The sequence below is a fragment of the Dermacentor albipictus genome, chromosome 1 (genome assembly GCF_038994185.2).
Source record: "Dermacentor albipictus isolate Rhodes 1998 colony chromosome 1, USDA_Dalb.pri_finalv2, whole genome shotgun sequence".
Taxonomy (NCBI): Eukaryota; Metazoa; Arthropoda; class Arachnida; order Ixodida; family Ixodidae; genus Dermacentor; species Dermacentor albipictus.
Genome location: NC_091821.1, coordinates 241,235,096 through 241,260,735, shown reverse-complemented (window position 1 = coordinate 241,260,735; position 25,640 = coordinate 241,235,096). Strand labels below are relative to the sequence as shown.

Below are 25,640 nucleotides of genomic sequence, written 5' to 3'. Positions count from 1 at the left end.
TACACGTTATTTCCTGTCTGTAACAGGTACGGCGTATGTGTACTGTACGCTATTGCTGGGTGCTTCATAAATGAGGATGTGCATTAGCCAAGAACGCGTTCGAGAAGTCGCATGTTTTGTATTCCACGAACAAGCAAAGAGTTTTTATATGATACAGCAACTCGACTACGCCTGAAATTACAAGTGCACAAACGTAATGTCGGTCCCAGCTTTTCCGAAAACATCACGCGACCTGTTCTCCAGCTAGTGCTCGTATTATAAGTTTAATCAACCAAACCTTAAAATATTGCTGAGTTCTTATTGTAGCGACACCTATTGGGGCTGCTGCATTCACATTCCATGGGGTAGGCCGATCATCATCATCACCATCATCATCCTTGCCTGGCAGAAAGAAGTCGCCAGAAAATAAAATTGTGCTTGCTGCCCCCCACCCCCCAGAATTTTATACCGGCTTGCAAACTGTATATCTCTGCGATTCATTGCCTTCGGCGTAAATTTATTGTGCTTTGCATCTATGACTGGCCTGCGACGAGTGGTTAAAAATATTGGCTTTCCCGCTAGAACTCGGCTTCAAATCGTGTGGGTAACACGCAACACGCAATGTGTATTTCTTTAAGATAAGTCACGTGACGACTTGCGTTGCGTCTACATTAACAACGTCAAAAAGCACGCATGCCTTCGTCATACATAAAAATAAAATAAAAAGTTCTTGTGCTCCTTAGCATTGCTCCTCTCAAATACGCCGCGAATCCTCAGCCAATGGCATGGTGCACACGCATACTCGCACAGCCACAGTTTATATCCACATTTAACGTGCCACCGCTCATTATTCGTGAATTTATATGTAATGCAGCTTATATAAAAACCTGTTACACAGTCACTGTTGCGTGTAATACTGTTGTCGGACTTGTCATTTGCACACCTCCTTCCACTCCACCCATACAGGGTAGAAAACGGGCCGGGCCTTCCTGTATTTGCCCTTTCTCTTTTCTTTTGTCACTGCGCATTATGTCCCAATATTTATCAGTGGTACGCTACAATATAGCGGCCAGTTTTCTTTTAATCTCGCAACGAAAAGCAGCTTGTACCCCTTCCATCTGCCATCACCTAACCCCATCCTCACTTAAAAAAATAGACGTCGTTTCAGGGCCTATCGAAATCCCTTTCACCAGAACTACAGTCTTTCAGACGCAAGTACGATAATGGCGTAATCCCTTCCTAATTCGTTGGAGGAATGTTCCAGTGCAACGTTTCTCACCGAAAAAACTAACAGGTAGGCAATTGTTTTTAGCACGCAAGTATCGCCCACTCTCTAGACGGTATAGGACATTAGTTCATAGCAGTTCCTCTCTGCACGCTTTATTCAAACAATATAATCAAGAAGTTGTCCGATATGCCTAAATGGTAGCTATATACGTATACAGTTCTGCTGCCTAATTTTTCTACAGGGCTATCTGGAACTTATACAAATAGATGTTCCCAATGTTGGGAACATGTAAGCACGTGCATAGTCACAAGGCAATTAAATTCACCATAGCGTGCTGAATGTTTATTTGTTCGTTCGGTTGTTTATCGATCTATAGAAGTGATTGCCCATATATTCGGAAGCGAGGGAAATAAAAGATCATAATAAGGGGTACAAGTGGGCGGGTCCATGCCGCCGACTTCTATGTCTACCCCTTTTACTGTGGCCCCTGTTCTTTACGATCTGCAGCTTAAAAATTTAATTCTGGTGTCTACTTGAACATTTATTCAAGTTGCTATCATAGTGGCTTGTTAGAAGAAAAATACGGACGTAAAAACCGTTGGCTACAATGTGAGCTACAATATTTCTCTTCACTTGCGAGACAATTGTTCATACGTAATATGTTTGTGACGCTTGAAATAATTCATAGACGAACTGAGAAACGGGGCACGTTCATGGAGTTACCCTTTATTTTATTTTTATTTACAATACAGGGCTGTACATTACAATGACAAAGAGAGTATTGCAGTTGAATAACTGAATAAGTTATCCAAAAAAGGAAAAGAATAAACAAAACATACGTACACCACGATTGCCCGACTGACTTCGCTGTCAATGGCTGTAGCTTTTTACCACGAGCATTCAGCTCATCTACTTCAGGTAACTGAAAATTCGCCAAAAACTTACGTGCATTGTAACCTACGGAGAAAGAAAAGCTGGCGCAATGCTCGCTTTGCTTAGTTATATCATTCATGAGCTGCACGACGTGAGCGATTAAAGCTCACAGCCCTCTGAAAGCTAGCATGATCATGCAAATGCGTGAGAAATGATGATTCTGTAAATGAGATGCATGTGAAAGACCTTTGCTTATGACGTTTTCTTACATTTTTTATCCGATGAGGTATATTTTTTTAATGTTTGGGAGAGCCAGCTTGTCGGGTTGCCGAAATGTTTCCAGGATCTCATTTAATAAACAACAACATGTTAAAGTTTCTTTTTCTAACACCTTTGAGAATATTTTACTGCCGCTCTTAATGCAAATTTAACATGTGGGCACTGGAGAAGTGTCTTGCTCGAAAGAGGAAATTTTCAATCCACTCCCCCCCCCTCCCCAAGCAGTGCATTCACTAAACAGTAATGCCACATCGTATAACAGCTACTCGGCGAAATCGCAAACTACCCCGCTTCGATAACAAATATACGGAAATATGCCTTGGTATTCTCCAGCTTTTACAAAATCACAGTTCACGATAAAGAGGGCAAGCATGCAGTCGCACGAAATAATCCTACCAGTCATTTACAAATTCACTTGAGAACTTTTCAAAAGCATCCCTGGCACCAACACGGTTAGACGCAAAACAGCCTGAAGTACCGACCCGTGGAGGTGCTAGCAACGTTTGAAAATGACAAAACGCGAAGCGTGGTCGCACAAAACACGTCATCTGCGCTAGACGCTGAACCTGCTCGCTGTCTAGCGGCTGCTGAAGCCGAAACCGCAAGTCGCGGTAAAGACACTGCAACTGCCTGGATATCTGTCAAGGAAAATAGCCGCGAATTTCCTCTTTGGGTTCTAAGAACTGACCAGGTTAATCGGACCACTCAGCAGACCCTGGACTCGGTAGAAGCATGAGTTGGAAACACCATCACGATCACATAGTTTCCGCGGAAATCTGCGGATGTTTTTCCTATACGGGCGCTTAAAATCTGGTACACGAATCGGTGTCAGACCTTCGCGCTGGTTAAATACTGCTCTTTCTTTCTTTTTTTGTGTTCCTATCTGGAAATGCAGGGCCTATGGGATAAATGAGGTATACTTGAGTGCTAACGAGGCGATGCAATGTACACTACAGAAAAAAAAAATTAGTTCTCACAAGGGCACGCAATGCCACTTCTTGGCTTCCATTATCCCGCCTAAGCGTGATTTACCTGGTGGTCCGAGAACACGCGCTACACCGGCCCGCTTTCTCTCTCTCCCTCTTTTTTCTCTCTCTCTTTACACACGTCATCAGCCACGAATACGACCATATGGTCAGTGGCGGAAGCAGGAACGCCAACGAACGGTGGGTTGCTTTGAGCGCTGCTTTATCGATTGGCCAAAGAAAGTTACGTTTCTAAAAGTGCGTTTGCCTGAATGCGTAAAACTTTCACGTTCTGTCCCTGCGCGTTTGTTTGGAAGCGACCTCGGAAGGAACGGAAGAAGCGAGATGGCGGTTTGTTGAGAGCAGCAAGGTTGATTCCTCGAGCACGAGTAGAATTAGCCGTTACATTCTGCGCTATACATTCCAGCTCGTGGTGTCCATTACTTCTTATAGGGTTTCTTACATATCTTTAAAATACATTTTTGCCGACCGGCTCTATCACCATGCCTGTATTAAACATTGCTACGCACTACTGAATACGAACCGCTGATTAACTTCTATCACAGAGCATCTCCATTTGCATGGCACAAAAGCTTACTATCGGGCTACACTGAAGTGTTATTGAAAGCCATTGGCGAGCAGCAAACACACTATACAAGGGTGTACTCAAAATTCACTGACTCTATAATATATGCGCTTGTTATTGCACTACCTTAGGCATGCTGTTTTGAGCGGTGACACCTGGAGCACTGCGACTCGTACGGTGCAAGTGCTGTAGAATCAAGAGACTTCTCCCGAGGAACATTACCTTTACAGCTGCCCTTTGGCACCATGACCATCTCACATTGACGAGTGGATATTACTGCCATTTTCTCGATAACTCGAGAATCCGCAACATATCCATATTTACACGCATCGTCGAGGACTCTGTTTTGTACTTTTACTCCGTTTTGGGAAGGCAAGAGAGAGGAAGTTTGCGACGAGCTTTTTACGACACTCTCGGACGGGTTAGGGAAATGCGACACTAGGTTGCTGGCATACCAGCTGCAAAGTTCACTACCCTTGTGTTTCCCTTCAGTTAGAGGGCATATAAACTGTTCGTTACGTTCTGAATGAAGAAGATCAGCTGACTTCACCCGTGAAAGCAAACTGGCGCATTTTAGCTCCTAAAATTAGGGGAGCGGCAGAGAGATGGGTGAAACTCTTCCTTAGACTTAAATGTCGCTGAAATCCGTGTACTTGAGAGGACAGTGGGTTGAGGGGTAAGGGGGCGGGGCAAGAACCGAACACATGAAATGCGCTTGATAGCGTTGCGCGATTGTTTCCAAGTGTAAAGAAACAAATAAAAACACACATGGAGCACACAGAATGTGTACGGATTCGTTCGGTGCCCTCTGTCCTTCGCGTTTCTCTTCCGGGTGTCCGTTGTGTTGGCTCACCGCTTCCGAGAAGCCCCATTTTTTTCAGCGGCCAACGTTGCGCACGGCTCGTCATCGCTCGCCGAATGCGTGTGTTCGAGGACGGAGCCTGCTCCGTCGAGGGCCACACGCACACGCACACCAACCGAGTCAGGCACAGCAGTTCGCCTTCCCCACCGCTACTTCTCGCCTTGGGCAGCGGGCGAGTGCTGCTCGCAGGAGAGCAGGTGCTGCGACTCCGCGGTGCTGCTCTGCAGCGGCTGCTTCGCCAGGCGGAGCATGCGCACCACTTCCGCGTAGTCGGGCGGCTCGTCGGTCTGTCCAATCATGGCCTCCTCGTAGGACGGCGGTGGGCCGCGGCAAGCGACGTCCATCGGCTGCTGGCGGTTCTGCTCGGTGCACGTCCGGTGGATGTTGTAGGCACCGCAAGTGGCCACGATGAGCACGACGCAGGCGATGCTGATGAAGTAGTAGCCCTGGTGCAACGCCGAGCCCAGGCCCACGGACGCCACGACCAGCAGACACCAGAGCGCGTTGAGGCCGTACAACAGGGCTCGCGGCAGCCCCGGGTTCCGGCAGCCGGACATCGGGAGGCAGCGGCATTCTGCGAGCAGCACCAAAGACGACCCACGATGGCGACATCAGTGCTAGCAGCAGTCACTACGTCGGTTGCTCCAAGAGCGCGGTCACATAGTAGCTGTTTACTTCGTCTCACCAACTCCGATCGGCGCAGCAAAAGTTACCGGTCGTAACAGAAAAAAAAAGGAAGAAGACAGAAAGAGAGACAGGGATCGCTCCATCGTATGCCGCTAATCATTCGGTGACCATTCGGTTCGGCTGGCGTCAGGCACGGGAGTATTATGGACGAGCCTTTCTGATTGCCGTCCATGTTGTTGCTATATGCGGCCCGTATAGCTTCCGCTACGCTGAACCGAGACGCTAAGACAGAGCGTAGAGCTTTGCAGTAGCCCTTAGCCACCTCATCAGTTTTCATTCACAGCATCAAATACCTTTTTCCGTCCTCTCTCTCTCTCTCTCTTTCTTTTCCATCGACGCGGTTAATGAAGTGCGGCACTACGGCGAAAGCAGGACGGGCTTATTTATGTCGACGTAGGGCACTTACATGACTCACTTTTTAAAAATAATTTTTCAAGGCACCCGTCAGTTCAAGCTCACACTGCTCCATATACAGTGTCCCAGCTAACTTTAGCCAGATTTTAAAAATATGCCGATGTACTCTAGTACGACACGACCAAGTGCATGTTGCTCACTTTTGTATGGAGTAAGTAACACTGTTTTTTTATTCTGCTTAATTGCATAATTAGTCAAGATTAATAACCAACTTCTGAAGCAACAAAGTTTGGCAAAAAATTCCAATTGGAAAGTTGTAGAGCGCTTTGCAAAATGTCCGAGTAGACAGTTTCTAACTTTCTATCTATTTAGTATTAGCGTTTTTCCGCTTAATGCAGATGCCCGCAAAATAAAAAAAAATGTACCACGTGACATGCCCGCTTGCCCGCCGTGATTGCAGCGCTCCCAAGCACTTCCCGTACAAACGAACATGGCATCTAGCAGGGTGCGCTGCCGTTTAAAAGGCGACAGGGCAGTGACACAGGCGTTTGCTGTGCGATTCACGCCACCGATGTGCTTCCCTCGCGGAGGCTCATGATAGCGATAAGCAGGCGCAGCGGCAGCACATCCGGCTAAATGCTATGTTCGTTTGTACGCGGAGCGTTTGGGGGCGCTGCAATCATGGCGCGCAAGCGGACATGTCGCGTGATATATTTTTTCTATTTCGCGGGCATCTGCAGTAAGCGGGAAAAAACTAATGCCTAAAAGATAGAAAGTTAGAAACTGTCTAATCGGACGTTTTGCATTCTAATTCGATTTTTTTTTGCGTAGCTTCGTTGCTTCGGAAGTTGGTTAATTCATCTTTACTAATTATGAAATTAAGCAGAATACAAAATATAGTGTGACTTGCCCTACACAATAGTCAGCAACGTGCATTTGGTCGTGTCGTACTAGAGGACATCGGCATAGTTTTAAACTCTGGCTAAAGTTAGCTGGGACACCCTGTACAATATGCCTTCTGTGGATGCGAACTTGCCATGCCACCACTATTATCTGGGGGCTAAGAAATTCAACGCCAACAAAAATGGCATCTTAAGTAGAAATAGCAAGCGCCGTCTTGGAGGTGATAAAATACTCCTCGCCTGAATCTGCGGTTTCGCGTGAATCCCAACGCGGCATATGGCTGCCAGTGTTTAACTGTCGCAGGGCGATGAATGTGTCATCAAGTAAATGAATCAACAATATTTGCGCAAAATACCCATCAAAAAGAAATATGTGAGTTGGCCAGGGTGCACTGTGCTGTGGCATAAACTACTCGTCAATGCCAAGGTAGTACACCGTGATTGCGCCCTTTATTTTTTTGTTTGTTTTTTCATGCTAGAAATGAAATTTATTTTTGTGGAACTTTAGCAACAGACGTATGGACAAAATTTCATGTGGAGTGTGATATCCTTCAAATATTTACTCGGGCCACTTCAGAGCCCACTTTGGATGCGTCATCATTAGCCATACACCAAGTTTTCTTTTATTAATGAGCTGTTTTAAAGCCTTTTATAAGCCTGTTGATACGATAAAAAAAAGCTAACCTGCATCAATGTCCTGCATCACTTTTTGCGCCAGCAGGTTTCTTTTTTTTTTTAACTGGCTTCTCCCAATGGCTGAATCCCTGCTGCAGAAGCTGAAAATCTAAACTGACAGCCGTAACACGTCCACAATGGGAAAAAAATCAAAAGTGGCGACAAATCAAAGCTGTTGTCCAACCTGAACCGAGTCAGGTATAATCTAAAGAATGGTGGCTAGCGGTTATGTCATTCCTCACGCACTGAAAGCTCCCGAGTTGGCACGATTGTGCGCTCCAATTCCCCGCGCTCCGCAGCCAGCGGCGAGGGTGCCAAAGAAGCTCGCCGCTTTGTGCCCTGTGGAGGCATGCATATGAGATCTCTTTGAGCCGTGGCAAGTCTTAAGTTAGACAAACGGGACGATGCATCAACGGCCACCTGGGGGAGCGCACGAACAGCTTAGGAATAAAATGAAGATGCACAGCCACGCTCTTCGCAACTCTATAAACTCTGGGCAAGGGCCGACACCAAACAGCGCAGGGACTGGTGCGATCGCTGGCTATATCAAAAAGGAAGGCCTTGACTGTGCCGGCGTTACATCTATCACGCTATTTTGGTCTAAAATGGGCTCCTTTCAAGCACATTTTTTTACGGCGAAGTGGAGGTATGTCACGATTTTACAGCGTGGTGTATTGGAAGGCTTCTTCGCTCTGTGTTTGCAACTGTAGTTTAAAAAAATTAAGATTTGGCATTCTTCCATCTTCTACATACGTCCTTCTTTTCACGTAGCTCACCTCGCGCCTAAAAGAACAATGCTCGGCAAACAGAAGCCCGAACTTGCCCATGTCCAGGACGCCTTCGGTCGCCATCTCGATAAACGATAGCCGCCGGTACGGGCTCCGTCCAATCGGCCAAAGGCGACGAGTGCCCGATAAGGGACCCGCCGCAAATCGTAACAATGCCGCCATAAATGAGGCGCGCGTAATTTCATATATATGTTCAGATCCCGACACCTATTGACCTGAGGTGAACGACAATCGGGCGATTGTCCCTGTGGCCGACAACTGCAAGAGCGACTCGTCATCCTGTGGACGTGCATGTAAACACGGACGCCAGCAACCTTTTGTGCGACGCGAACGACAGCAAACAAACAAGCCGGCGATAGGTCGCACGCGAAGCTCATCGTCTCGGGAGGCACGAACGCTCGTGGCACAGCATGCAGAAGGCATAAACAAACATGACGATTGAGAAAATGAAGCCCTCACAGCGCCCTCGCCAGGGCGGGCACTGCGTGCCCTTGGCGATACTGTCGGCATGCCAAGGAGAACAATACATAAAGAATACATAATATATCCTTGATCATACACAGAGATAACCTTGCTGTATTTATTTATTATTATCTCGGTTTGTCAAATTAGGATGAGTGAAACGAGATCGAAGCGCCATACGCAACTGAGCCAAGTCACCCGCCATACATGGTTGCTTAGTGGCTATGGTCTTGGGCTGCACGAGGCGCGGGATTGAATCACGGCTACGGTGGCCGCATTTCGATTGGTGCGAAGACACCCGTGCACTTAAATTTAGGTGTACGTCAAAGAACGCCAGGTGGTCAAAACTTCCGGAGTCCCCCACTACGGCGTGCCTCATAATCAGAACGAGTATTTGGCACGTAAAACCCCATAATTTAGTTTTTCTTACTGAGCCAAATCCATTTGATGAGAGCTTGACGGAACTGATCTATGCATATTTCACACTGCAGGTGCTTGCAAGAAGACCGGGCACGCTGGACGTGCAAGCGCGTTTGCCTTTGTGTTGCCCACTATTTTGTAAGTTGGCCGGCTTGTGTAGGTAAGCTTTTTTTTTTATTATTGAAATGAATACTGGGAGAGGTTGGCGCCTTTGTGGTGGCACCGGCTAGTCCTTATCACTTAGCAAAGGAAACAAATATGCGCAAAAAGGAGAATAACGTCACAAAATATGGCACACATTAGAACACCAGATGGATGGATGGATGAAAAACTTTATTATGGTCCTTTAGGGCGCGCCCTAGCGCGCAGCGGGCCGCTCCCACGTCGGGACAGAGAGGCCGAGCCTCTCCGCTGCGTCGCGGGCCCGTTGTACAGCCCATAACTGGTCCTCGAGGTTGGGGCTGTGTAGGACAGCATCCCAGCGGGAAGAAGTGTTACTTTCATCACTGCGTAACGCGGGGCATCGCCAGAGCATGTGAGGTAAGTTCGCCAAGTCATTGCATAGTGCACATGCATTTGTCGTCTGAATTTCGGGGTACATCTTGTGAAGAAGTAGGGGGTTTGGGTATGCCCCCGTCTGTAGAAGCCTTAGTGTCAATGCCTGAGGTCTATTGAGTTTGCAATGTGGGAGGGGGTAGATCCTCCGAGCCAAGTAAAAGTGCTTGGTAATTTCGGTGTACGAGGAAGGAGAGTCCCGAGTGTCAGTACCCCCGGCGTCACGCTGCCCGGTAGCTACGCGGTTGATGATCCCTCGCGCAGCTCCGTGTGCCGACTCGTTGAGGTTGGGCGGGGCACCCTCGATCTGTCCCATGTGAGCTGGAAACCAGATCAATGTGTGTGGCTTGATTTCTGTGCTTCCTAATATCCCTAGGGCCAGCTCGGATATGGTTCCTTTGGCAAAGGCCCTAACAGCTGATATGGAGTCACTGTAGATTGATGTCCTCTTGTTGTCCAATAAGGCCATCGCTATTGCAGCCTGCTCTGCGATTTCAGAGGACGTCGTCCGAATCGAGATAGCGTTCGTTATTTGGCTTTCATGATTTACGCTAACTACAGCGAAGGCCTGTCCGTCGGCGTAGCGCGCTGCGTCTACGAAACTGTTCTGCGAAGCCCTTTCACGAGCCTTTTCCAGGAGAGCCTTCGCGCGCGCCCGACGTCTTCCCACGTTGTGTTCTGGATGGACGTTTCGTGGGATAGGCGCGACAGTGATGCGGTCCCGCTGCTCTCGAGGGATGCTGCAGAACTTTGTTTTGATTACTCTGGAAGGAACGCCTAGCTCCTGTAAGATGTGCCTTCCAGCTTGTGTGGTAGATAGCCTGATGAACTGGGCCCTCTCCTGTGCTTCCGCTATTTCCTCTAGCGTGTTATGCATGCCAAGTTGAAGTAAGCGTTCCGTGGGAGTGTATACGGGGAGGCCGAGAGCTCTCTTGATTGCTTTCCTGATTAATGCATTGAGTTTATCCCTTTCCGATCTTTGCCAGTTGTGCATGGCCGCGACGTAAGTAAAATGACACATTACGAACGCATGTACCAATCTCACGAGGTTATCTTCTCCGAGGCCTTGCTGCCGGTTGGCCACTCTTCTGATTAGTCTGATGGCATTGTCCGTCTTCTTAGTGAGTCGCAGCACTGTCTGGTTGTTTGAACCACTCGACTCTACCATCATGCCGAGAATCCGGATAGCATCCACCCTCGGAATATAGCCTCCGTCTTTTGTGCGCAGTTTTATGTCGCATTCGGCCAGTGGCTTCCATCCCTTTGGTTTCGGGCCTCTGCGCTTGGGTCGATAAAGTAGCAGTTCCGACTTGTGCGGTGAGCACCGAAGGCCCGTGGATTCAAGGTATCTCTCGGTAGCATCAACCGCCTCTTGCAGGGCCGTCTCTACCTGTCCGTCACTACCTCCAGTACACCAGATGGTAACGTCGTCTGCGTATATGGTATGACTGATACCGTCAATAGCAGAGAGTGTCCGGGATAGACCGATCATGACTAGGTTAAAGAGGGTTGGGGATATGACTGACCCTTGTGGCGTCCCTTTAGACCCCAGCTTAATCATGTCTGAAGTGAGGTCCCCGATCTTAAGGGTGGCTTCTCTGTCTGACAGGAAAGATCTCGTATAGGAATGAAAGTGCTTCCCCAGGTTTAGGCTCGAGATTGTGTTTAAAACGCACGAGTGAAGAATGTTATCAAATGCCTTTTCGAGATCTAGACCTAGTATGGCTCTCGTGTCCCGCGTATTACAGTCAATAATGTGATGTTTGATGAGCTTCATCGCGTCCTGCGTCGAGAGTCCGACCCTGAAGCCGATCATGTTGTGTGGGTAAATGTCGTGGTCCTCCAGGTAGCGTGAAAGCCTGTTTAGGATTGCGTGCTCAGCAACTTTCCCCACGCACGATGTGAGCGAAATTGGGCGGAGGTTATCGAGGCTGGGCGGCTTGCCTGGCTTGGGGATGAGAATGGTGTTGGCAGATTTCCACATTCCCGGGACTTTACCATTGCTCCACGCTTGGTTAATGATGTCCTTTAGGTATTCGATGGACTTCTCGTCCAGATTCCGTAGAGCTTTGTTTGTGATCTTGTCCGGACCCGGAGCCGATCTGCCGTTGAGGGCGTGGAGCGCCTGCCTGATCTCCTCAATCCCGAATTCTGCGTCGAGCTCGGGGTTCTCGGAGCCTTCGTAGTCAGGGGAAGGTGGTGTAGGGCACGATGCGACTGATAGGTACTTCTGTACGAGTTTCGATAAAATTTCCTTGCTCGAATATTCTCGCTTGGCTGTGTGTAGGGTGCGCGCCAGTGTGTTGCGTTGGTTGGTTCTAGTGTTCGTCTCGTCGAGGAGATGCTTTAGGAGGTTCCAGGTGCCACCGTTGCGCATCTGCCCGTCGATCGAGTTGCACACCTCATCCCATTGCTGTTTACAGAGGGCCCTGCAGTGTTCCTCTATAGTTCGGTTGATTTCTGATATCCTTTTTCTGAGTCTGCGGTTGAGCCGTTGTCCTTTCCACCTGGCGAGGAGGGATTGCTTGGCCTCCAATAGGTGAGCGAGACGGCTGTCCATCTTTTCCACCGGGAGGTCGGTACAAACCTCTTTGGTGGTAGCTTTGATGTCGTGTCTAACCTGTGCAACCCATTGTTCGAGGCTAGGCTTGTCCTCACTCTCCATTCGCTCTTCCCTTATTTTGCGAAATTTGTCCCAGTCTGTGTACTGGAACATGCGCTGTCTCTTCTGGTCGACTTGGAGGTGCGTGGCCAAGATATAATGGTCGCTACCAAAGTCTACCCCGAGGTTTGTCCACTTGACCGCTGCAATGCTCCTGACAAAGGTGAGATCCGGTGTCGTGTCACGGCTCGACGATGTTCCGCATCTGGTGGGGAACGCTGGGTCCGTGACTAGCATCAAGTTTAGGTTTAGAGCCTCACGCCAGAGGTCCTCCCCCTTTTTAGTGTTATATGGGTAGCCCCAGGTGTGGTACGGCGCGTTGAAGTCACCAGCTATGATCAAAGGGGAGTCGCGCGCTAGTTGCGTGGCCTTGGTGATGAGGGCTTTGAAGCGCTGTCGTTGAGCTTTGGGACTACTGTAGACATTCAGGATGAATATACTTTGGCGGTTCGTTGGGCTAGGGATGATCTCTATCATCATGTATTCAACTTTAGTTGCGGTCATCTTAAGGTCGTGAGTGATGTGGGTCAGCTTGTTGTCAACCAGTACGGCGATCCCCCGTCCTTCTTCGTGCTTTGCTACGGGCCTGTAGCCAGACAGCGTGACGTTAGATGTTAATGTTTCTTGTAAAATGATAACATTTGGCTTCTCTGCATGCGAGCGAATATATTGTTGCAGGGGAGCCCTCTTGGGAAGGTAACCCCTGCAATTCCATTGCCACATCTTGAATGAGCTAGTTTGAGTGGCCATCGTGTTGCTCTTGAGTTGCTGTGCTAACCATCGGAGAGCCGATCGCCCCCGAGCTGTTACTAGTCGATGCTGTTGTTGGGGGTGTAGGAGCTGTAGGTGCCAGCACAGGTGCTACAACGTTTTCTAAGAAGGATTCAATTTTGCTGATCCGCTGATTAGTGCGCTCCTCCATGGAAGCCATGTTGCTTTGGAAGAGCGAGAACTTTTCATTTATCTGCTTAATGCTGTCACTGAGAGTGGAGAGCAACTCGCGAATCTCCGATTTGGCCCTGCCTGGTGCTCTTTCTTGCTCGTTAGCGATTGCCCTCTTTTTAGCGGGTCTCTCTGTATCGATCTTCTCAACCATGGGGACTTCCATTGGCTGGGGAGCGGCCGGTTGCTTATCCGTATCGCTCTTCTCAACCATGGGGATTTCCATTAGCTGGGGAGTGGCTGGCTGCTTGTCAGCCATGACGGGTTGACCGCCCTTCTTAATCTCAGCAATTTCTGTCATCAGTCGAGCTATTGTGTTCTTCATCATCTCGTTTTCGCGCTCAAGTTGTGCTAGTCTGTTGTTACCTCTATCATGCTCTGGCGGTGAGCCCCGCGTTACCTTTTCCGGCGTTCCTCGAACTCGGTCGGCCCAGGTCGGGTAGCACTCGGGTCGGCGATCCCTGGAACAGGACCTCGAGCAGGACTTGAACCGGACTTGGCTGACTCGGCGCCGGGATCCGGAGCGACCCCTGGAGCGTGATCTGGTCCTGGTTCTGGAACAAGAGCGGCCTCTGGATCGAGAGCGACTCTGGGGGCTCTCTCTGGAGCGAGAGCGTCCCCTGGATCGGGAGCGCCCCCTAAGCTCTTGCGGTGGAGGTTGCTCGAAGTGTTTCTTGCTTTCGCTGCTATGTGGTGTTGACGAAGCCCCATTGGTCGAAGCTTCCACCGGCCCACTCTCCCATCGTCTCCTTCTGACGACGTACGGGATCTGGAATCTCTCCTTGCACGTTTTGTCCGCCGTAGGGTGTGGGCCCCCGCACAACCCACACTTTGGCGTGCACTGGTGTTGATCGTCCGGGTTGACTGCCCCACATCCTCTGCAGGTGGACTCTTCGGGAGTCGGACAAACGTCGGCACGATGGCCGAGTTTGCCGCACGCGTAGCAAATATCAACTTGTTTGCGATAAAGAAAGCATTTCACAAGGACTGGGCCATAGCGTACGAAGTTCGGAACCTTGAGTCCGTCGAAAGCAATGATGATTGTGCCTGTGTTCTTAATTCTCTTGACCGCCAAGGCCAGTGGGTTTCTCTCGTTGACGATGTTACGTTCCAGGTCCGAGGGACTGTCGTTGAGGTCGATGTGTCTGATTACCCCTTTGCACGTGGTGTGGGGGGCGGCCTCGTATGCACTTACTTCAAACATTTTTCCAGCCACATGAATTGCTGTGATTCTTGTGTATTTTGAAGCGTTGTCTCGGTTGGGCGTGCTGGCCACCAGAATGTTTTGCTGTATGTTAGGACAAATGATGTCCGAGCTTATCTGCGTAGGGGTAAGACCCGCCGCTTGCACGATCGCTTTACCGATCACGGTCGGTCCTGTTTTGGCAATATTCAGCCCTCCGCGGGGTCGTATGATAATTTTGGCATGTTCCTTGGGCATGGGAGGCATCCGTGATGCCCTGATGATTTTGCTCTTGAGCTTATTTCCATTTTCCTGAGTGCTGAATGAGGCGCCGGCGTTAGGCTTATGCCCCCATACGCCGCCGCTAGGGCGCTTGGCAGAGTCCGCCTTGGCGGACATACGCTTCGAAACTGCCGACTGCCATCCAAATTCTGGTGAAAATTCTTCAGGAGGAAGATCCTCCCCGTCAACCGTCATCTGCATAGTCACTCAAATCTCAGAATTGTTGGTCCAGCTACACTTGATGGCGCCGATCGGCGCTACGCCGGGCTAGGCTTGTCGTTAGGGCCAGAAAGGCGGCGGCGTGGTCCGAGCACAAAAACGTTCATAAAATGGAAAAGAGGCCACCCACCGAAACAAGTCCAATATCGATGTGATCCTCTTCCCTTTAGACGTGCGTTGGTAACAACATGATGGAGATTTGAGGCGAAAATCTTGCCGAAATCATTCACGAGAGCAGGAGCCGAGATGGAACCCTAGCGCTTGCGTGCGTCTTCTTCTTCTTCTTAGAACACCAGATGAATAAAAAGTATCTTGAATGACTCACGGCGGCCGCAGTCGCTAATTTTAGGTAAAAACCCTGTTTGGTAGCATTTATAATTGTGTCATACGGCAGATTAAAAGGCATACGTTATTGGCGTAGTATTTTAGAGGCGATGGCTGTAAGAATGGTATAATCTGTAGTATTCGGAACCTACGGGCATTGTGAGGAAGGCTGTACTCTGTTTTTCTTTCTTAGCTAGGCTACGAAGGTTTAAACAAAAAAAAATGGTCTCCAATACATGCTGTCAAGGTAGTTGGACGGTGAAGCTGGAAACGACAACTTGAACGATTACCCATTGCGACGGAGGTTGAAATTATTTACGTGGCGACATTCGCATGCACTTTACCTAATTATTAGCATAAGACGCTTCGACGTGCACATACACTTCGTGCACCTACAAAGAGCGGACCAGAGAGAACAGAAATTCGCCGCGCCTGGTATGCATGTTGCTCTATAAAGGAGTCCTTACTTTACGTGGCCTTCCCCTACAGCACTGGCACAAAACAAATAAGTTGCTAGGTGGGTTCTTCTTTTACGTGAGGAAGTGTAGTTACGTCACTTCCTGCTTCGTATGCTACAGTCAAGCTGCCGTCGCCGCGGCCAGCTTGCGCAACAGTAATTTTTACTAGGAAACGAATGCGGGAAGCGCTACGTGCTTCGCATTGCACGTAGGCGCAGGAGCGCCTTATCATCGTTTCTGTGGTTCGGATGCTTGTTTTGAGCTTGTTCTTTATTGAAACGTATGCTTCAGTGTTCTGTATGTCGTACACGTGGTTCCAAAGAATATATCCACCATTCGCTTCACTTGCTGAGCGATTGCGACCTCTGCCTTGCCGGGCTGTGAGCCATTGCATTTGCATGATCCATTTATGATGATACTTTTCTGTCGACGTTACGCCACGACGAAATCCCGGGATCCTAGCCATAGAGACCTTCAGCGTAAAATAGCCTGCTGCAGAAGGCGCAGTTCTGCCGTGTCAGTTGGACTACAATAAAGGTAGTCCAACCATGAGTAGTCCATAAAGTATGAGTACCATAAAGGTAGTCCATCCATGAGTGCTCGACAAATCGCGCTGTTCAATTATCTAATAACAAAGCTGACTTAATTTTTATTTAATTACTTTAGAGCACAGGTTGCAATTGCAAAATCCAAGTCCGGTACTTATATTACTGAAGTCATCTCCGTCTATTCAAAATCCTTGGACCAGTTTCGAGATGCCCGCCCACAATTCGTGCGACGAAACACGCGCACACGGGCCTACATATCCGCGCCCGCGATTTCAGGACGGAAATCTAGAAACGGTGCCGTCTCAGGAATCCGAATAAGTGTGCACGCGTTAAGAATTGGCCGACTTCAATTCAGCAATTGAGATGTGCACCCAAAGTCATTAATTAGAAAGCTGCTTGTAAATTGCGATTTTCCGTTCAAGTAACAATCATCTTTCAATGTATAGTCCAACTCATGTGGTTGAATTGTGCTATATTCCCCAAACCACTTTTTCTAAAAGCTGCATAACCTTTAAAATTAAATATTAAATAAATATGAGACGCCACGCACATATATCCTTTTTTTTTCGTTTAGTCATTCAAAATAGGTTCTACAGAAATCCACGAGGCAGCTTTTTCGCTCGTCTAAGGAAACGAACCTATTTTGAAGCATTTCATCCCCAGTTTTTCTTAGAGCCACACCCCGTCCGCTTCCCCGACGAACCGCCGTCTCACCGACTCTCTTGCCCTTCCATCGTTACGAAACGAAGTGACGGTACACTCGCGACGAAAAAACTCGTGTGCCCGTCAAAGTCACGGAGTCAGAAAGACTACACAGGGTGTCTCACGTAACTTGATCCAAGATTTTAAAGATTAAAGGCGCGTCGGAAACGAATTGAACCGTACGCATACTATTCGCATCGTGACTGGCGACGGGGAAGCCGGGGAAGAGGCAGGGCGTCCTTTATCTCCTCGGCAGAGCTCGGCCAGCGGCATGCGTTTTCGCCCTCATCCGGCGGGACCTTGTTCACCGACCGCACGCTTGAGAGCAGCACGATACCACTGGGCAACCGCTCCGTCAGCGTTTTCTTTTTTTTTTAATATTTCGCGGGCTTTCTTTGTAACCTGGAAAAAAGGACTACGTGAGACGCATCGTGCAAGAAACAACTCGATCGGTGGTTTCTGAAGGTGCTCTACAAATCTGCGTATCATACTTTTGGTCCTCAGCCAATAATTAAAAAGTTGGGTAAATAAACTTAATTAATGAGTTCGTCGTGGGTAAAACACAAATTTGCCTGAGTTACTGTAGGCCAGTGCGAATAGTATGCGTTTGGTTCAATTCGTTGCCGACGAGCCTTTCATTTTTTTGAATTCTTGGCTCAAGGTACACCCTGTGTACATACCGGGTGATCATATTTGTTGAAAAAAACGCTGCCTGTGGTGGACAAAATAATTCTAGTCCTTGATAGAGTGTATAAGCGCGACTGGACGAGGACGAAGAAAGAAACAGATACACAGCAGTCTGCACAGCAGTCTGCAACAAATTAAATGGGCATTCCAGTTACTTTCACGCTTCAATGTATAAAAGAGCACTTTTTTATAAAAGGAAGGTGGAACAACATTGCATTTTTACCGCTAGTTTGACGGCGGATATCTATGCACCCAAGCCATCCTCAAAATTCGTTCCAAGTGGCTGTGTTTTGCAAACTCACCGGCTACAAATCGTAAGTTGCAATGTTTGCAGTAAAGTAATTAATTAAGAAGATAATTAGTGCATTTACTTCAATACAACTGATGCTGTGTTTCGATTTCTCGTGCATGTCCGCCTCTGAATAGCATAATCGTATACGATTATGCTATCTGTAAGGGAAATTTCTCAAAATTCCGTAAGACTTAAAAATGATCACTCCGCGTACATAAAAGTCGTAATGCAGCATTCAAAACACGAGACGTCTATAGTATACTACAGCAGGCACATTGCCATGGGCGTTTGCGTCGTTTAACGCCATTTTGCAGCCCCTATCACTTGTTTGTGTTCGGCGTTCCAGTTAGATGCGACTGGTACGGCCGATAACAGCGCAGTCGGCACGTCGGCCGACAGACTCACGTGAGGTTCGTCTGGCTGCGCTTTTAAAACTGATGTCAGACGCGAAATTTCTAGAAGCGCAGCTGTAGCGCCGGTTATAGATATACACACTTTAAAGAATATTGAATCCTTTGGGCGTATCTTGTTCCACAACGATTATCGTCATCTGCCATGTTCGTATTTTCTTTCTTTTTTGCCGAACACATACATTCTGCACCACGCCGACCGCCATATACGCATATCTTCGACAGTTCCTGTTCAGAGAGGTTCCGCTTAATTTGTTCGCACAATGTTCGTCGCGTCATAATCAACGCGCTCATGCCTTAATAGGCAGCGGAGGGGGAACGGCTGCGCGTGCATGCGTAATTAATGCACGAGTTGCGCATTCTCTCGTTTTGAGTCCCCTTTAGTAACCTTCCGTCCTCATGCACTGGCCGGGTGTTAACCAGGGGCGTAGGCTTAGGCATTTCTGGCCTAGGTTTAACGCCTCCTTTCTACGCACGCCGTATGGGGAATGGCGAAAGCGGAAGGCATCGTAGAACGTTTTGTGCTGGCGCGACTGTTGTTGTCGCGGGCCGCGGGTCGCTTGTCATTGTATATTCTGGATGGCAGCTATCAACCGCGCAGACATGGAGCTTAAACTGCGCATTCCCGCCCTGAATTTGGAAATGGGTTTTTCTGGCTTTACATGGAACTGTGCGACCGGCTGGCCATGTAATGCTACGCATTAGATATCTCCAGGTGTGGTATACATTATTTCGTATGCCGACCAAGGGTACATCGGCGCAACCAGCGACATTAAAAGACGGCTGAAAGTGCACGACTACGACGTATAAGGAAGCGACATGTGAAATATAGCGGTTTATCTGAGCATGTTGCATCAAAGAGGCACGATATCGATTGGAGGAAGGTATGTATTATTACCAGAGAAAAGGGCTTATCACAGCGCGCTTATCTTGAGTCGCTGATAATACAGGTTACTCAGCAGGCGCTGAATAAGAGTAATGACAGTCTTCCGCCGGTTTATGTCCGCTGATCTGCTTCTGCTGCCCGCCTGCTCGCTGTATTCGGGCCTATTTATTCGCTTTATTTACTAAATTCTGAGGTTTTGCGTGCGAATACCACGACCTGATTATGAGTCACGCTATAGTGGAGAACTCCGGATTAATTTTGACCCCCTGGGTTTCTTTAACGTGCCCCTTGTGCGCCGGATACGAGCGGTTTTTTTTTTTTTTTTCATTTCACCCCCATAGAAATGCGGCCGCCGCGGCCGGGATTTCATCCCGCGACCTGGTGCTTAGCAGTGCAACACCAAAGCCGCTAAGTCACCGCGGCAGGTTCAGGCCTATTTAGCCCTTTCACCGTTCCTTGACGTACCGGCATGTTTCGGCGTTTCTATCCCGCCCTGTTCCTTTTGACAGATAGGAATGTGAGAACTACATCAAGGGAGCATTTGTCATTATCCATGACATTTTTCTTTTCATTTCTGTACAACCAAAAAGAAACCTTTGTGTTGGCTTTCTATTGTCCGAGAGAAAAAAAAGAAAGACATGACGCAAAAAAAAAAAAACCGACACTAAAAGGTTTAAGCGAGCCGCATGAGCGTCTTTGTGAAAAAGGCTCCCGTGAGGGGTCATAACGGTCCCGTGTTATCGCAAAAAGCAAGGGTTTTATTGTAGTCGTAGTTGCGTCCATTTTTTACCCTTTAGAAGTGCACTTTTTTGTTTTCGGACATCAGACAGTGTCTGCAAACAGCCCACAGCAGAGAATATATATAGTTCCGTTGACTGCCCTGTTTGTCAACGTGCTGGACAATCTTCTTGGATTGTTTCCTGCGCACCTACGTTCAAATATACACACAACGATGTTCATTCAATACACGTGCCACTCGTAAAAGCTGGACTTCTAAAGCTGACGCCTCTCACTTGCAAGCGTGCACACCGTGATGGTGGTGTCCTTTATCCAATATTGGCGGTCGAAAAGTACGAAGCAATATTAGATGTCGCAAAATCTAATCAGCCGTCTTGTGACTGGCAAAAAAGAAACTACCGGGTCTTGAGTGGAAAATGCGACATGAAAGTATATTCTACTTGAAATAAGTGACTGCTAACAGGTTTTACGTATTGGATACATTACGGCCCTAGTTAAAGAATGTTAACACCATATGAAAGGATGCTATTTCATCTTCCTTTTTTACTAGAAGCGAAAAAGGACTAGGCAACAGAAAGACAACTTACTACTACTACTACTACTACTACTACTACTACTACTACTACTACTACTACTACTACAACAACAAGACGGACAATTCTGCTTCGCTTTTTTACGACACAAACTAGTTCATCTTTTTAGCAATATATATTGCTATGGACCAGTATTCCCGATGTCCAAGGACGAAGAGGCCAGTGGTGCGAAGACGACGAGAACGACGAGGGACGGCTAGCGCGGGCTGTTGCTTTTTGGCCAAGTGCAGCGTATCGATCTGTAAATATACTTGTGTATATCGTCGCGTCTGCGTCTTCCCACGTAACAATATTGCTATTTATATACTCCTTAACTTGTAGCAAAAAGCAGAAGACAAGTCCACTTGTCGAAACGCTGGAGACCCTTCTTTCACCTTGCTCTCGTTTTCCTCATCATCTTGAATTTCCATCTCCCGCCTTCCCGGTGTTTTCACTTAACTTGTATCGTAAGATGACTAATAACCCAACCAACATATTCTACGCAGTTGGGCATATATCGGTATACAGACAGAGTTAAAATTGATCACGGAACGAAGATGGTTCTATGTGCTGCACTCACCTTTTCATTAGCTAATACAACTTGGCTACAGGGTTCAGTAAGATGTCATATCCGATTCAGGAGCGCACGCCGATGCGGCGCCGGTCACAATGCAACTCCACTGCGCATGCACAGATGCGCAGAACTAGCGAGCATGATGGACCGGGGAAGTGCAATGTCCTAAAAGAATTTGTTTCTGGTTTAGTTGGACACATTCCAAATGTGCTGAACGACAATGCAGAAAACTGCTTGAATACGAAATATATGCTTACTATTCTCGTCTTTTGCGTGCAGGTTTTACGTAGCGCCGTCAGTTGCTCCTCGCTTAATACTTCGTTGCCGCTGGGCTGCGAGCCACTTGTGAGTCAAAGGTACGTGACTGCAAGCGCGAGTTTTTTTCCTCTGAGGAGCAAAGCGACCACGCTACATGCCGTTGACCTTCCGGGAAGCCAGCCGACACAGGCCAATATCAGCGCTGACGCGCGTACAAGTGTGGGGATTTCAGTTACGTCTAATGAATGTCCTCGCTGGCATGGCCTGCAGGCAGGCACAGCACCCAAAATATATCTTTAAGTGCGAGCGCAAAGAGAACGACTCTGCACGGCAATTATGCCCTTCCTTGAATATGCGACATACGAACGTATACGGTGACACCAACACCTTCCATGGCCCTGGCACATACTCGCCGCTATTGTGGGCACGCGAGGGCATGCACCTCGTCTGCAATCGCAGGGGTGCGTTGTGAGTGTTGTTTGGATAGGAGGGCGTCCAGCGGGAGTGCAACAGACACATGCCACCCACTTCAGTCTCCTGGTCGGTCTGAATAGACAATCGTGCCAAAGGCTGCCCTCTTTCCCTCGCCCCTCCCTTCGATGCCACTGGGCAGGCGAAGTCATTCGTAGATTGCGCGCTCATGGAGCTCTACTCAAGATAGAAATAGTTTGCACGTGGGGCGCGTCGTATACGTGCCAGAGTTTCCGTTATTAACCAACATTACTTGACATGTAGAGTCCGGAAGCTGTCCTACGTGTCCCTGCCCCATCCCGTATACCCACCTCACTATACTGTCAGGACAAAGGGGTATAGTTTGAGTCGGCGCCCAGTACACTTAACTCAGTATCTACGTCCTTCTGCATGCTGCTGAGCACGAGGCCTCGGATTCGATTCCTGGTTGTGGACTCATTCCTATGGTGACGGAATAAGAAAGGCGCTCTTGCGTTGTGCTTTCGATGCGTGTTGGATAATTGTTGGCAAAAAAATTAATCCGGAGGCCCCCGCCCCCTACGGCCGCTCTCATAAACACATTGAGGATTTGGGACGTTAAACCCAATGTTTTAATATTTCTAACTATGCGTAATACATAATTGTAGAATAATTTAGGCCATGTTTCAGTCTAGGCGCAAGGACACATTATTTGTCAGTCCAGCCAGTGAATGGTCTGCAAGATAACCAACATATCAAATATTAAAAAAATGCAATCGTGACTTTTTTTTCTTCCTAAAGGCACAACTAAGCAAACTTGCGGCATGCGGAATATAGAAATCCTAGACTTGTCGACCCGGCAGTGTGAGTGCGTCGTAAACAACTGGATCAGCTCGAAGTACCCTGTGTATCGGAGCTGTTGGGAAATAAAACAATGGTTTAATAACGCAGCGTTGCACAAATATATCGCATGCCTGTGAACGTGTTCACAAGCGGTCACTGGGGTTGGCAAAAAAAAGAAAAAAAATCATCGCCGCTATCACTGCAGCTCCGCGAGTGTAATCTGCGGCGCTCCGCCTTTCGCGTGAAGACGCCCTGTTTTGCTCTTGGGCGCGATCCCGCCACTGCGCTCCCCTCACCCTCTTCTGGCGGCGCCAGCTTCCCAGATGCTTTATCGTGAGTTGTCCGGCTCACTTCTGGCAGTCGACAACCGGATGAGTCCGGTTCCGAAAACAAATACATGAATGTCGAAGCGCATTGTTTATATTCTGGAGCACGGGAGACCTCGCAGCCCTAAACCAAACAAAGCGAAACAAAAGCCGCCCGAAGAGGCGCTTATAAAACGTGTCAACATGCACAGCCCGAGGACTGATGCCTGAAGCGCAAGGTGAGTGCCGAGCTGCAAAGCAGGTCTCTATACCATCGCATGTGTGCTACTTGCGCTGTCTCTAGCAGTTTGGGTTGCTACATTGTGTTTTTATTTCTTATAATTAAAGCGAAACTTTTTCAGCTTTTTTGCCTGTGTCCCTCCCCCCTCCCCGAACACCGAGGTGTGTGTGGGGGGGTGTGACTAAGCACGTAGGTAAATAAGTTATATAGCACTGATTATTCAGCGACGCAGTATATATAGCGCCAGTAAGCGCACCTCGCTTCTGCATAATCAAACACAACAGGACGGCCTGTATATACATAATGTCGGCTCATGGAAACCTCTAAAGTACACAGACCTCTTAATGGAATAGTGTATGATATTCAACAGCTTATTTGGTTTCTTCAATTTCTTATTTTTGGACTACCCATTCTTGGGTCACTGCATGTGCATGTGCCATTGCGTATGTGCCTATGTAGTCATGACAAATACACCCAATGGCTATGTGCCACTGTCACACAATGGACATAGAAGCCTTAAATGCATTTAGACATATGTATCGTACTTCGGTGTGCACTCTCGTCAGCAGTCTTCCCTCGACAAGCATGTCATACATCGCCTTCGTTGTCATGACGCAGAGAAGTAACAGCTACAGGCGACGACACCGTGCGTTTGTCAATAGCTACCACTGCTACCCCGCTAACTCAAACAAGCTTCGCGTCATTTAGATCCCATGACATTGCGTTTAACGGTATGATTTTAGTCTCCGCCAGCCTTGTGTGGAGCAATGAACCTTGCTATGAATCACTGCAGTGAACCTTGGTTCACTGCATTAGTTAACACTTTAATGAACATTGTTTCATACCGACGTTCAATGCAACTTTTGTCAGTGGTTAAGTTTTACGACGCATTCAATATGTTTTTTTTCCGTCCGCAATGTCCTGAGAAAGTACAGTGATAAATCTAGCGCAGTGACCAAAATGCGAATCATTCCTTCGATCTATACGAGCTTTCTTGCTGCTCATGGTTGTCGTAACAGCGCAGGCCAGACGAAAATCAGAGACGAGAAAACGACTGGACAGGCGCCGACTTCAAACTGAGGTTTATTCCTGTGAAAAATCCCATCTTAACAGCCACCACTAAACACCTCGTGCAAGTTTGGCCAACTGTTTGTTCTTGTTGGCTTGACCATAGCTCGATGTTCGGCGTGCTTTGCACTGTCTGGCTTTCAGAACCCGCCGTGCACGTAACAGGCAACCTTGGTACAAGTGACTGCTTGTCGACATCACTCTACGCGTAAAAGGCCGGTTGTGTATACTTTATATCCGATGTGTTGTGACCTTCTGTATGTGCCGCTCTTGTACTATTTCTTTCGATCCGTTGACTGTTTCTTTTTTCGCCGAAATTGTTTGCGAAACTGCACTCAAACAAAAAACCCGCTCTACGAGCCTGACCACCGTGTACACAAGAAACCGATTGTTTGGAGCATTGTGAGCGGGGTCTTTCGCTCACCTAATATCTCTGTTTCCAATACTATCTCTTCTGTTGAAGTAAATCTATCACACATATAGAAAGCACCTAAAATCACGTTTTCTTTTCCTTGCATGCATAGACAAACTACTCAAAGTTCCATAACATCAGACTCGAATGTGGTCATTCTCTTAAACAAGAGGTGTTGCTCACAGTTAGCGGTGCCGTTTCACTCCAGAAGCGGGAGGCACCAGAGCGCTGATGTACTGGACACTACTATAGTATGATAGCTTGACCAAGAAACACCACTCAGGCGTCACTGACCAAGGAGGCTCAGTCACATGAGACAGAGCATGCGCAAGCGACGTCTACATTTGTCAGTCACTGCCTAATTCCGCTGCGAGAAAGGCCAAACAGTTTCTTTCTTTAATTTGGGGGTTTCGCCCGTCAAATCTACGATATGCTTGTGAGGCACGCTATTTTAAGGGACTCCGGATTAACTTTGACCACGTGGGGCTGTTAACGTGCATCCAAACACAGGCCTATTTTGCATCTCGCCCACACCGAAATGGGGCCGCCGCGGCCGGGATTTTATCCCTCGACCTCGGGCTTAGCAGCGCAACACCAAAGCCACTGCGCCTCCACGGCGGGTCAAGGCCAAAACAAAGACGCGGAAAACCTAGATACTGCGCAAAAACGCAGTGTCACGTTTCTGTCTCGCCATACAAGAATGGCGCCTGCAACATAAGTGCAACTGACGGCTACAGCTGCAAGCATGCTCAGTCTCAATGGGTCATTGAGCGCTGTCGTCGCTAGAGACTTATCGGGACCCGCTCGGGTAGCGCGATAGTTGCAGCCGTGTGTAATTGCGAAACAGCTCTCATCGAGTTCCTGCCGTGGAAAGTAGCCCACTATATGTATACACTCAACGGTGGGGGCTTTTCGTGAGCACGAGAGAGCGCGGGAAGTTCACGGCGACATCTCTGACTGGCCACTGAGATAATGACCCTGGTGACACCG

At 48.2% G+C, this 25,640-nt stretch overlaps 1 protein-coding gene across 6 annotated transcripts in view; it reads right to left on the bottom strand.

The window, feature by feature from the left end:
* Window positions 1-1,917: 1,917 nt before the first annotated feature.
* The window catches only part of LOC135901585 (uncharacterized), a 99,511-nt gene continuing 75,788 nt past the window's right edge, over window positions 1,918-25,640 (bottom strand). For 5 of the 6 annotated variants that reach the window (XM_065431408.1, XM_070531126.1, XM_065431407.1 and 2 more), the window contains exon 2: window positions 1,918-5,346. In XM_065431408.1, coding sequence (XP_065287480.1) covers window positions 4,922-5,329 — 408 coding nt within the window. In that variant the 5' untranslated portion in view covers window positions 5,330-5,346 and the 3' untranslated portion in view covers window positions 1,918-4,921. Of the gene's footprint in view, window positions 5,347-24,833; window positions 24,853-25,640 lie in introns of those variants that run through there. The other variant, XM_070531127.1, reaches the window with a different exon arrangement.